This window comes from Nilaparvata lugens, chromosome 8 (genome assembly GCF_014356525.2).
Source record: "Nilaparvata lugens isolate BPH chromosome 8, ASM1435652v1, whole genome shotgun sequence".
In the NCBI taxonomy this organism is placed as follows: Eukaryota; Metazoa; Arthropoda; class Insecta; order Hemiptera; family Delphacidae; genus Nilaparvata; species Nilaparvata lugens.
This window is the reverse complement of record NC_052511.1, coordinates 12,365,675-12,379,610: the sequence shown is the minus strand read 5'-3', so window position 1 is coordinate 12,379,610 and position 13,936 is coordinate 12,365,675. Positions and strand designations below refer to the sequence as shown.

General features: G+C 35.6%; 1 protein-coding gene across 1 annotated transcript in view; it reads right to left on the bottom strand.

Annotated features, from left to right (window-relative positions):
• Positions 1-9,711: 9,711 nt before the first annotated feature.
• Positions 9,712-13,936, bottom strand: part of LOC111050459 (lanC-like protein 3) — a 14,305-nt gene continuing 10,080 nt past the window's right edge. Inside the window, exon 5 of the mRNA XM_039433961.1 lies at positions 9,712-10,181. Coding sequence (XP_039289895.1) covers positions 9,931-10,181 — 251 coding nt within the window. The 3' untranslated portion in view covers positions 9,712-9,930. The remainder of the gene's footprint in view (positions 10,182-13,936) is intronic.

The following is a 13,936-nucleotide window of genomic DNA, read 5'->3' as shown; positions in this document are numbered from 1 at the left end:
GAGATAAGTGTTTATCATTAGGATATCAGAATTTTCGACATCGTGGCAATAATCAATGAGATTCGAATAAGAGAGAATCTCAATCTATAAATGGGAGAGGAGAAATTTGGTGATCTTGACGTTATTTAATGGGAGTACATGGAAATTCATAACGAGTCACAAGCTAACAAATAGGAGTACCGTATCAATCTTATACGATCATGACAACAACCAATATTAGAGATGAGTAGGAGAGAATTCAATCAAACACAACTTAAAACAATAACAGAGAAACAATTTCGTCGTCTAGTTGACAGGGGCGCAGAGCCAGATTATAGTATTTAGAGCCAGATTATAGTATTTAGAGCCACATTATAGTATTTAGAGCCACATTATAGTATTTAGAGGCAGATTATAGTATTTAGAGCCAGATTATAGTATCTAGAGCCAGATTATAGTATTTAGAGCCAGATTATAGTATTTAGAGCCAGATTCCAGTATTTAGAGCCAGATTATAGTATTTAGAGCCAGATTATAGTATTTAGAGCCACATTATAGTATTTAGAGCCAGATTATAGTATTTAGAGCCAGAACTCTGTTCTCCAACCCTGGCCCTTAGTCAGGAGGACAGATTGGCTTGTACGGTAACTTCTCCCCCTCATAAACAAGGCATTATGTTAAGTCAAGGTATTAACCAGTTGCAGTCATAATTAGCTGTTTTATATCGGACTTCAGGCTTAGTTTTCTCTTGAAATTGGATAGAAAATAAGTGTTTTTAGTTTGGAGTAGTTCCAAAAACTCAGCGTTACCGTACTTACAGTACTAAAGCTGAGCTTTGTACCTCAAGGTACTGTACAGCAATAATTCATTTATCTGTTATAATGCATGATAAACACAATGGATAGGGTATTTTTTCATTGTTTTCATGCTTGAGTAGCTGGTTAACTGGTTGGCCTTTACACGAGCGACTTTTTTTTAACTCTTTCTCTATATGAAGGTATTATCAGCAATCAGCGTTTGATGACAAACAATCACTGAGCCAGTCCAGTCCTTATTACCATGAAAGCATTCAAAGTGATAAAGCGTGATTAATTTATTATACTGTATATTGCTATTCACAATTATCATTCCCATATAGCGATATTCAGCACTATATTGACTATATATTTTTTCCGTTTTTTACTTTCCTTGCCCTATTACTATAGGTAAGGAAAGTATTGCTTTCCGAAAAAATTGAGGTACCCCAATTTCCAAATTTCTGTACGTTTCAAGGTCCCCTGAGTCCAAAAAAAGTGTTTTTGGGTATTGGTCTGTATGTGTGTGTGTGTGTGTGGTGTGTGTGTGTGTGTGTGTGTGTGTGTGTGTGTGTGTGTGTGTGTGTGTGTGCACGATATATCATCTCCCAATTAACGGAATAACTTGAAATTTGGAACTTAAGGTCCTTACAGTATAAGGATCCGACACGAACAATTGCGATTAAATGCGATTCAAGATGGCGGCGAAAATGTTGTCAAAAACAGGGTTTTTCGCGATTTTCTCGAAAACGGCTCCAACGATTTTGATCAAATTTATACCTAAGAAAGTCATTAATAAGCTCTATCAAGTGCCCCAAGTCCCATATCTGTAAAAATTCCAAGAGCCACCCCATCTATGCAAAGTTTGATTTTAGATTCCCAATTATCAGGCTTCAGATACAATTTAAACAAAAAATTGAAAATAAGCTCGAAGTTTGATAAAATAAGATTATCAAATTGCAAGCTGTTGGCAACTGTTGATTCTATTAAATCATTCACTATGAAGAGATAGCAGACTTCGTGTATCTGCAGCGTTATTGTCCTGTCACCAGCTGGCTTAGATCTTTGAATAGTAGACTTGAGATGCGCGGGAACACTAGAGTCAGGTGATCAATTTTCATAACTGCAAGGAAAGTTGTGTGAGTGCGCCACACCAGATTTTTATATTTTCATATATCAAATTATTAGAAGCGTGAGGATGATGAGATTATGCATTGGATTGAATAAGATTAAGAGATGAATCTACAATAATTATTATTATGAGATGTGTTCCAAACTCCAAAAGGTGAATGAGCATTGATTTTCGAGGGTGATAATGGAGTAATTGGTAACTTGGCCTACAATATATCATTCAGAGATCATACAGAGTTGAACGGAAATATCTAGGTACCGCTCCTAGTTAGTTCTATCTCCGTTCTTTCAGTTATCAGTGCTATTCTCAGAGCAAAAAATTTCCTGAAAAATATAGACATGTTCTACTTCTTCAACAAAAATGTGCAGAACAGTCTTCTCTCATCTGGAACTCTGAAAGAAAGACTGATGGATTCCGAAAAATCATTGTATTGGTACCAAATTTATCCAACCGAATGCAGCGTGCCTACTCGTGGGCATCACACAGCTCTATTCTATAATAGTAACTCCTCCTCTAGCTAAATCCAAGTCAATCCACTGATTCGGAGCTAAAATTAAATTATACAGTAGAATCTCAATGCAGTGACACGAATCACTCAGCAATAGTAACAAAAGAGCTAGATAGCTCTTTTTCCGTATTGAGGATAAACATCAGGAAATATTCGGAATAATGAGTTAGCTGGAACAATACAAAGCAAACCAATATAAGTGCCTTTAGCTATAATAGAGATTATAATGGATTGTAATCTATAATGCTCAATCTTGTTTGTTGAGATAGTAAAATTGCGAATAGAATTGAAAACAGACAACGGAATTTAAAATTTCTATAAAAAACTAGAATCTTATTTTCAATAAAAATATACGTACTGTAATTCACTATATATAACTAATTTCTTCTAACAATGCAGTTTGTCAAGCTAGCGGTTAACCTTGACCAATGTTCTTGCTAAGTTTATATCAATATAATTTTCTATTGGATTGAAAGAATGGTGGTATAGGCTTATCGGTACTGTACAAACCTATCCGTAAGTCGTAAAATGAATTAAAAATCAACTAACAAAGTTTCAGGTATTGGATAATATTGTGATCGATTCTTCTAGATGTATGGTACACTTGTTGAATATTAGCAGAAGCAAACAAATATGGTATTCTTTTCTCTATTATATTAGGTACAATTAGCTGTATCAAGTAATGTAGTACTGTACGTACCAATTATTAAATCCAACTACCTAGTTATTGAACAAAAATTCAAAGTTAAATGTAAACCACCTCGAAGTCTTCTGCTACTGCAAATATTGACATTGAGGTGAACAGCTAGAATGAAATACGTCGATGAGAGCTAGTATCCGATATAGGCCTATAAATGGAACTAGAATCTCGACAATTTTGGAAGTGATCTGTGATAATAATAATATTATTAATAATTCCTGATTGTTCTACAAGAAAGCTCCATTGCTATTGATCTATGGGAATCTTACAGCCTCAAATGAGTCAGTATTCTATTTTATTCAGATTTGTGTGACACAAACATGTGGATAAATGTGATTAATGGAAGAGCGTGAAGTGAGTTTCTATTCCCTTTACTCAGTTCACGATTGATTGACTTTGGTACTATGTTCTCTCATTCATTTGAGTTCTTCTTCTCTTTTATCCTCTGACCAGCCATTCCGTTCGTGCATAAAACATTATTTGACCATGAAGTGAAAGGGAGAACTTACCTTGCTGCAATAATTATTTCTGGAACTGAATGGTTCGGTGGTCTTTTAGAAAATAAATAGACAAAAAGATCCGGATTGGAAGATTAGGGAAGAGAAAGGAGAGGAGGTATAAGAGAAAGGAAGAGGAGAAGAGGTATAGGAAAGAAAAAGAAAAATAGAAAATTCAAGGATGAGAAAGAGGAGAAGGAGGAGAGTGAGGAGAAGAAGTAAAATTATAAGAAGGAGTAAAACAAGGAGATGTAGTAGTAGGAAGAGGAAGAGGAGTGGGAGGTGGAGGAAGTGAAAGAAGAGAAGGGGCAGAAGAAGGAGAAGAAGAAGAAAGAAGAGAAGGAGGTGAAGGAAGAGGAGGAAGAGGAGAACAAAGAAGAGAAAAAAGAAGAGAAGGAGGAGTAGGAGAAGGAGGAGCAGGAGAAGAAGGAGGAGACGGAGGAGAAGGAGGAGGAAGAAGATAGGGAGTTGAAGGAAGAGGAGAAGAGGTATAGGAAAGAAAAAGAAAAATAGAAAATTCAAGGATGAGAAAGAGGAGAAGGAGGAGAAGGAGGAGGAGGAGAAGGAGGAGAAGGAGGAGGAGAAGGAGGAGAGGAGGAGAAGGAGGAGAAGGAGAGAAGGAGGAGAAGAAGGAGGAGAAGGAGAAGAAGGAGAAGGAGGAGAAGAAGGAGGAGAAGGAGGAGAAGAAGGAGAAGGAGGAGAAGGAGAAGAAGGAGAAGACGGAGGAGAAGCAGGAGAAGGAGGAGAAGGAGGAGAAAGAAGAGATGAAGGTGAAGGAAGAGAAGAACAAGGAAGAGAAAAAGGAAGAGATGGAGGAGGAGGAGTAGGAGGAGAAGGAGGAGAAGGAGAAGAAGGAGGAGAAGGGGGAGAAGGAGGAGAAGGAGAAGAAGAAGAAAGAAGAGAAGGAGGTGAAGGAAGAGGAGGAAGAGGAGAACAAAGAAGAGAAAAAAGAAGAGAAGGAGGAGTAGGAGAAGGAGGAGCAGGAGAAGAAGGAGGAGACGGAGGAGAAGGAGGAGGAAGAAGATAGGGAGTTGAAGGAAGAGGAGGAAGAGAAGAACAAGAAAGAGAAAAAGGAAGAGAAGGAGGAGGAGGAGAAGGAGGAGAAGGAGGAGAAATGAGAGAGGGAGGTGAAGGAAGAGGAGGAAGAGAAGAACAAGAAAGAGAAAAAGGAACAGAAGGAGGAGGAGGAGAAAGGAGGAGAAGGAGGAGAAGAAGGAGAAGGAGGAGAAGGAGAAGAAGGAGAAGACGGAGGAGAAGCAGGAGAAGGAGGAGAAGGAGGAGAAAGAAGAGATAAGGTGAAGGAAGAGAAGAACAAGGAAGAGAAAAAGGAAGAGATGGAGGAGGAGGAGTAGGAGGAGAAGGAGGAGAAGAAGAAGGAGGAGAAGGGGGAGAAGGAGGAGAATGAAGAGAAGGATACAGGGTAGAATGAGGAGGAGCAGAAGGGGGAGGAGAACAGAGAGAAAGAGAAAAAGGAAGAGGACAAGAAGGAAGATGAGTAGGAGAAGGAGGATGAGGAAGAGGAAGAGGAGTAGAGGAGAAGAAGGAGGTGAGAAAAAAGAGGTGAAGGAGGAGAAGAAGTAGATGGTTGAAGGGGGAGAAGGAGGAGAGAAGAGATTGAAGAATGAAAGAAATAGAAGAAAAATGCTACGAGTAGTTAAACCCACCGACATCAACAAAATAGTGAGAGAATAATCATTCAAAAACATATTCAACTCTGTCCAATCATAATCAACGAGATTCGAAAGTAACTCTCGAACTTGGTTATTATTGTGACTCACACAAAGGGTTAACGCCACAATGCTGTAAATGTCAGCTAGTTACGTTCAGATGTCATTTTCCTCTTTGAAGAATGATTGCGTGTCCTAGTTTTGTCCTGAAGCTATTCGACCAGCGGGCAGATGAGAGAAGTTTCCGTTCATTACAGATGCATTCAGTTCAGATAAATAATTATTATAATTCTGGTTACAATCTTTAATGGGTTAAGTGTTTGTTTATAGGACTGTACTCAGCTCTATCACCTTACTATGTTCTCAAACATCATCATCATGCTCGCTTCACACTCCACAACTGTTTGATGATGATTACTGTTATCCCCCGTGTCAGAATTGCGCTGTTTGTGAATAGAAGTTTTTGACCAATATGGGACCGATGTCAACAATATTATCGGTCAGCTTCAGTTGATGTCTATGTCGGAGTATGTCTTTTATGTTGCTAGTTGCTTCGATCTTGTTGAAAAAACTATAATAATTATAATGATACATACGGTACTATCAATGATAATAATATTATCATCATAACATAACATCATTTGGTGACTCCTACATCAACTACTTTTGGTTACAAATCAGATATAGTATCGAAATTTTATTCATCATTTCACCACCTCTCTTCCATTTCCCAAAACAGCGGAACCTTGTTCATACTGAATGAAAAAGACTAAGAAATTGCCAAAAAAACACTGATTTATTGATAATTAGAAAGACCGGTTTCGGTTATTACACCATTGTCAATCTCTGATAAACTAAAACTAAATACAAGAGCAGCAGAATTTATACTAGTAGGCGAGTACTGCTATTGGTCGGGGGCATGAACGCCTGCCATTGGCCTAGCTAGACAGTCTCCTCCCCCTCAACGGTTCATACTGGGTTGAAAACATCTAACACTCATTTACATGAGATGATTTAAATTATTTTTATAACTAACCCTTAACTCTCTAGGTAATGTAGGTAGCATTATGTAGGTAATATCTCCATATTGTAAATAATGTTATTTCAATAAAAAACGAAACATTTGAACGTTTTCTTGAGATGTTTTTCCTCTGGATGAATCCATTCTATCGATACATTTAGAACACTGGAAAACTCAGCGATAAATGCGATTGATATGATCATTTTTAAGTGCTATCGGTACTGAATGTACAGTATCAGATTTCTGGCAATCTTAGGATTGATATTTATAATATAGATTGATAGTTATATATAGGTAGGCATCGCGTGTTTCTTCAACAAGCTATTTCATAAAAACAACGACCACTTCGCTTAGCATCGTTATACAATAAAAACCGCTAACTGAGAATTATAAGCTTCATGGGAGACCACTAACTATTGTGAAAATTCTGTGTTTAGTTGGTTAGTAGATGGTAACTACTATTTCAGTATCCAGTAAAACACCGCCTATCTATTTTCCAACTCCATTTGTGCTTTATTATTATTCAACCAAAAATCGGTTCAAATTTATCAATAAATATTCTAGATTCCTAGTCGAAATTTTGTTAAAATAGCCAACTGAGTGGATTCCATGTCTAAAATGACCTCTTATAAAATGCCAGCTTATCATAATTATCAGCAGTGCATGAACTTTGAAATCACCATATTGTACTCAATGTACTTGGAATCTAGATACATTGATTATACCGTAATGACAAATACTGCGTGAGTTATACTAGAATCCATTTTCTGAAAATGGAGTAATTTTCAAAACAATTCTATTATTTTTCAAATCTTATATTCAATATTGTATTATTAATTGTCAACAAAGAAATTTTACATAACTCATATTTAGGCTTCCATCATACTATAACTTCATCATCGATTTTATTTTTTCCTGTATAGCCTACGGTATTAGCGTATTACACTCTCATACTCATGCATAACTAACCAGAAATGCACCAAGAAATACCGTATTGAATTATAATAATGCACAATGCACTTAATGTAAAATGACAGTGAAATAGCTTCAGTCTCACTAGATATTGCAAATATTTTCCTCGGGAGAATCGGTCTATATTATTTATGCTTGCAGCTTGCTAGGAGGCCTAGCCCGTATTCAGCTGTCACTCAAAAATAATAATGATCATCATATTATAGCCTCGAATTTGGTAATTTTACGTCATTTTAGTAGCCTACTGAAGTATTTTCGTTCATTGTAAGCATATTATATCAGGTGACTTGACTAATTTGAAAGAGCTCTTTTTTGTGCTACCGTACTATAATATAATATGTCAGCCTTAAAATGCTAGCGGTTTAACGGTTCAACTTCAATTGATTGATAATTTCATGATCTAGACTTTGAAAAAGTCAACACAGTCATTATCTGTGTATTGTTCGATTTGACATAGATAATCATCATGATTGTTAAATATAATGGGCATTGAATATGGTTTTGGAAGAATTTATTGGTTACAAAACAGTTTTCTTGCTAAATTATGTGTGGTTGCTGATCGAGGAAAAAGAAATTGACCCAGTTTAAGCCTTTTATTTTAGAATGTTGAAACAGGGGTTAGAACCACATGAAATTATCTCATGTGTTATTCATTATTATTACTGGTCAGGAACTGTCCCATTTGAAAAGACTACAGTTACCTACTATAATATAAAGAACTGTAACTGTAAAATACCAGTAGGTTAACACTTAATATTTAAGTTATAGAAAACAAATAGCAGAGTAACGTATTAACAGAAAGGTATTAAGTATAAACTCGTATTAACAGACAGAGCTCTAAATCGATGACTTAATTACAGTAATTAATATGTCAATAAATTTCCAACCATGATTTGAAAAATAAGGAAATCCTTCCTTGTTGATTCAGTATTCGATAAATTAAATAATACACTAATTTCAGGTCTGCAGCATTATGCTCTCAAAGGAAACTAAGAAATCATCGATATATAGTTATTTCAATAATTAATTCAGTTCTTAAAGTACAGATTCATGAACAATGACAATCGAGTATGGTATCGTAGCGTACTTCAGTGGTTCTAGAAAAATTAAATAAATAATTTTAATACCCATATGGTCGGTGAGCCCTCTTAATGGAAGGTTGACAAAGTTTACTTAAAACGAACATTTGTTATACACGGAGTTGTCTCACAGCCCACACGAATTGGGACCCTTCAGTAAAAGTACTCGTTTACCTTGATCCTTGAAGCCACACTATATTCAGTCAGAGAACCATTAGGCTCTGGACTATTGCAAAATGTCTCATGGGCGATATTTTCCGAGTTCCTTGACCTTATATATTTTTATTTGGAAACGTTTGCACGTTCACTTCCATTGAGAGGATATTGAACTCGCTACGCCTACTAGAATTCATATACTTAGTCATCTACTTTGTAAGATAAACACACGTTTTCTAGTAATTCCAACAAAACTAGGAAATCTAGGATCCCACCATCAGATAAGCGATGCTGTGTGGGAAGATCGCCATTCCCGAATGTCTTTAAAGAGAAAAGTCAATAACAATACAGGAACAGCTAGAAATAAAATCGAATAGTATAGTAATCAATAATAGTTTATTGGTGCCCACACAATGTTAAACGACCGAAGTCTGTAAATCACTTAGGAGCAAGTTTTAATATGGAAGTAACCAGATTGTGATTTTCAATGTCATGAATCATCCAGACAGGACATAATTTGATAGTTAATCCAATAAATTAATATTCTGCCTTTTTGAATATGATGTGATGATGTAGGCTAATTATCTTCAGCACCACTTAATAGAATCTAGTACCCAATTTCGATAATAATTAATGTTGAGTTTATCAATTCATTTGTGGTTGGTAGCGTTCTCGTGCACCCTGAGACCTTTACCAATTTTACCGATACTCTTGATCATATTTACAATAAAGGAATTATTCAGTACTTGTTTCAGAACACCATTACAAAGTTATATGCATCATCATAATCGGATCATAGATATTTCATCGCTCATAGTCATCAAATGTTTAAACTATCAAATATTTGATTGTTTTAGTAAATGGGTCTGATAGGTGATAAAATCTTTAATAGAAGTCGGCCAGGCCAGCTATCTATGATTTGATATAAATGATCAGACATGTCTGTTGAAGGAGGCTTTTATATGGATCGTTTCAGTTTATAATGGTTGAATATATTTTACTTCACTACCCTATTTAATTCGATCGAAAGATAAAGATAGATTCCTATACACATAGACAATCATACATTTTCTCTGTGATTGTAATAATTGATCTATTCTCTATTGAAACATTTTCAAATTGATTTGTCAATGTTGAAATCAGGTAGAATTATTAATGAATAGAGCAAAACAAAAGGATTATAATTCAGTAACAAAAACATGAAGATTTGGATGTTTATAGATCTTTATTTTCAAGATTTAGTTCCAAAATGGAACACTTATCAAACAAAAATTTTATTGGAGTCACACATGATCTTTAAAAATTTAGTTTCGTGAAATGTTCAAGCTTTGACAATCGAATACTCATCCGCGTTAAAAACGTTGATTATTTGAGTAAGGAGAATCATTGATAAGTAGGTACATGAAAGTGTATTATCACAAAAATTCACTGAGGAAATATTTTGAAAAAAGGAAACTCTGCTTTCTCGGGACATAGGAGATCAGCAAGAAAGCATACAGTGCCGGCCCAGCCCTCATACAAGCTGTAGGGACTGTCCGGTACTTTGGCTCTTTCAAATTCACTGCTATTCAGAAACTCTGCAAACTGTTTGGCTCGATGCAAGTGCTTCTTGTCTTTTGTCAACTGATAGAGCAGCAGAAACACGTAGCCAGAGCCTGCTATACCATGGCAAATACCTGAAATATAAATTTATTCATATTTAGCCAAGAATTATTACCTACTCTATGAATAGAGTTGAATAGGTATGAATTCATTAGATCAGTTTACATTTAATATATATTTATGTTTACGAACACAATCAACATAGTTCTAATGAATAAGCTATTTTAATCTAAACTGAAAATTCAACTCACTCAAAAACATCAAATAGCTGGGAAAATCATGACGGATTTATTAAATACACCAAATATTCATTAATAAATGCGAGAGTTGAAGGGTGCCAACAATCCTAAAAAGTTTACTATCGTATTTTTTAACAATCAGTCCAGACTGAATATTAATGAAGAGGTTTGATCTCTATAAAGATTTACAGTTCAAATAAGAATAACATAATGAGAGACTGAACATGAAATATTTGGAAAAATATTTGAGAAGGAGCATATCACCCAAAAAACAATATTAACAAGTTATTTGATTGTATGGGATGAGATGTTTAAGATGCGGTATTTCTCCATAATTGAAAGAATAAGACATTGACAAAATCAATTCAACAAATTATAGTGGTATTGATGACATTCAATACCACTATGTTTGTTAAATTGATTTTGAACAAATATATATTGGTATTGACAACATCAATAGCAATAGTGAAGAGATTGACTTAATTGAAGAGTTGAATAATCCAAGTGGATAAGAATAAATTTCAAGTTCTAAATTACATTTTCCTATTAATAGTACTCATTCAATATCAATGCTCAATAAACGTACGGTAATTTACGAAAAACTCTTCGAAGTTCTATCTAAATGGGATAAGCATTGTCCCAAGCGTCATTGTTCTTGAAAGACAGCTTCATTTTTATTGAAGGATTTTTTTTAGAATATTGTTTTTTCAAATTTAACTAAGTTTTTCTAATCATAATCACCAAACCATCTTCAAGAATCGTTCTGATTGGTTGCTAAGATTAGGCCACCAAAGTGTGCTTCGGTAACAAACTTCTTGAAAATCAAGAGCTCATACGTCTCTAAAAGGCAATGGGTCATATGAATAAAACCAGAGCATATTATGCTCATGAGCATAAGCATGGAGCATAAGGGTTTGCTCATGAGCATTAGGTAGAAGCATAAGCATTTGCTCATTTTCAAATGAATAAGCTTTACATTATACTCTTACCTTATGCTCCTGAACTCTGGAGCAAACGCTCACGTATTTTAAAGATTTTTCATCAGCTGATTCGCCTTTGTGGCCATACTTTTATAGCTCAAGTAAGCGCCAAATATGCAAGTATAGACACCGCTTGTGTTTGGTCGTCTGCTCTGTTCTCTATCCATAGTTAAATATCTATAGTAATAGTATTACAACCCTATTGTTATAGAATATAGCTGACTATGCATTGTCTTCTTTATGTCTCAATTAATTATTTTCATTTAGTTCTACTCAAACTCTTGACGAGAGCACTCGACTCCCGAAATTCTTTAATTTGGTATTTTCTGTAGTTGTAGTGTTAATAAAGTTTCCATTTTTAAAAACTCAGTCGTTTCGTCCAATCACTTAACTGGCGCCCGAACTTACGTCGCGGAAAGTTTTATCGTTGTATCCATCCACGTTCATTAAACTCGGATACAAGACCTTTTATATTCTGCAACGAAAAAACTTTGAGTTTCACCTCTTCATCCGTGAACCAACCCATATATTTTTCTACAATGAGAAACTCATAGTGAAAGTGACTCGACTTCAAAATCCAAAATCTACCACTCAACTACAAAATTATTCTCCAACGAGAAAACAAAGTCAAGTGTTATCAGAGTAAACTCAAACTTTCAAAAATTTCTTCAACAAGAACTTAACTTCCACCAGTGTTAATAAGTGTAAATCAAATCAAACTACAAAAACGAAAACGACTTCAAGTACTTCTCAATGGAATACCACCATCAAGCTGTTATCACCATCACGCTGTAGCCGTATCCAGCCTAGCAGTTAGTTCAACCCCACGCTGGCCACCGCAGGAGACGAGAGGACTCTACAGAGGGACCGAGATCTCGCCACCTTCTGGAGGATTCCTGCTGTCCTTATATCATCCCAAGGAGAAGACGACACCGACGCCGACGCCGACGCTGACGACAACCGGAACATCACCCACCAACCTGAATCTGTGAGTAATTTCGTTATATCTCTTCCTCAACCACACCCTACAATGCCTAATATCTCGAAACAAATTCCTCATGACATTCTTAAATTCATACCCCATTATGATGGTACTTGCTATAAGCTACCACATTTTATTAGTACTTGTAATGAACTATTAGTGTCCTATTGTAGTGCAAACATTGACGAAAAAACAGAAAATCACTGGCTCCTTTTCAGGGAAGCCGTAAGCCGTCTTTCAGGACCCGCAGAATCAGTTGTTTTCAATAACAATTGTACAACTGTAACTGAACTGATAGCCGCTCTAAAAACAAACTTCGCTGACAACAGGTCCGTTCCAGACCTAATTGCGGAAATTACTTTCATGAAATCCTATTCAAATGAAAACCCGATCGAATTCATTAATCGCCTGGATGAAAAACGCACAACTGTGTTGACTAAATATAAACTAGATGGTATCCAAGGTGAACTTTTGACAAATTTAATGCAGCAGTTGAACGCAACTCTCACTCTTACATTGATTCACGGAGTACATCCAACTTTGGGCTCTCATTTGCAAATCCTAAAAATTTCATGATCTTGACGATGCTAGACATAAGATTATTAATGACTGTAGTATTGTTCTAAGGAGCTTGAACTTCAAATCAACTATCAGTACTATCAATAAAATTGATTCAAGAGCTTTTAATCAAACGCCAATGCGATCAAACACATTCACTCATGCTTATCAAGCAAGCAACAGAGCTTTTTCTAACAACTTCTCGCAACCTCGAGTACCGAATTTCTTCCAACATAATAATGGATCACAGCAAACATTCCCCCAGAACAGAAACATTCAACAAAATTTTCCTCAAAATCAATTTGCTCAATTCCCTCACCAACCGAGGCCTGTGCAAATCAATCCTCAATTCAGACAACCACATAATAGTAAGTGGGATTCACAAAACACTGTCAGCATGCGCTCAGTTCAAACAAATCCTTCTAATCGTTTCAAACTGAACTCAAAATCTCCGTTTGAAGTGCATCATTTGCAAGATGACTTGACAGATAACTCATCTAATCTTTTCGGAAACGGAATCCAAAACATGCACGATGACTTGACAGACAACTCATCTCATCCTTTCGGAAACGAAATCCAAAGCATGCAAAACCAGCTAACTTCACTTACTGAAGCATTCAACAACATGCAGGCTCATTTTTTAGGGGTAGGCCCAACACACTCAGCGGAAACACCCCCAAAAAATTTGAAAATTATAAATTATTTCAAAACTCTCTCAAATGAAACTACGACTGTACAGCTAAACCAGCAATTTTCCCTTTTATTTAGCTCATTAAGTTTGCTCTTTAATAAAATAAGCGATTTAGATACTAGTTTGGAGTTTTGTAGATTGAATATTCTACATTCTAGTATATTATCCCATAAAGAAATAAATAATATTATTTCTGAATCTAATGTAAAATTGATTTCTGAAGAACCAGAAGTGTTATGGCAATTAGCAAAAGTACACTGCTCAATATATAAAGAATATATATCCTACTTCATTGAATTCCCTTTAAAATCACCTACTTATGAAACCTTCTTATTATCCTATCCTGTTTATCGTAATACTGAAGTTACCACCATTCATG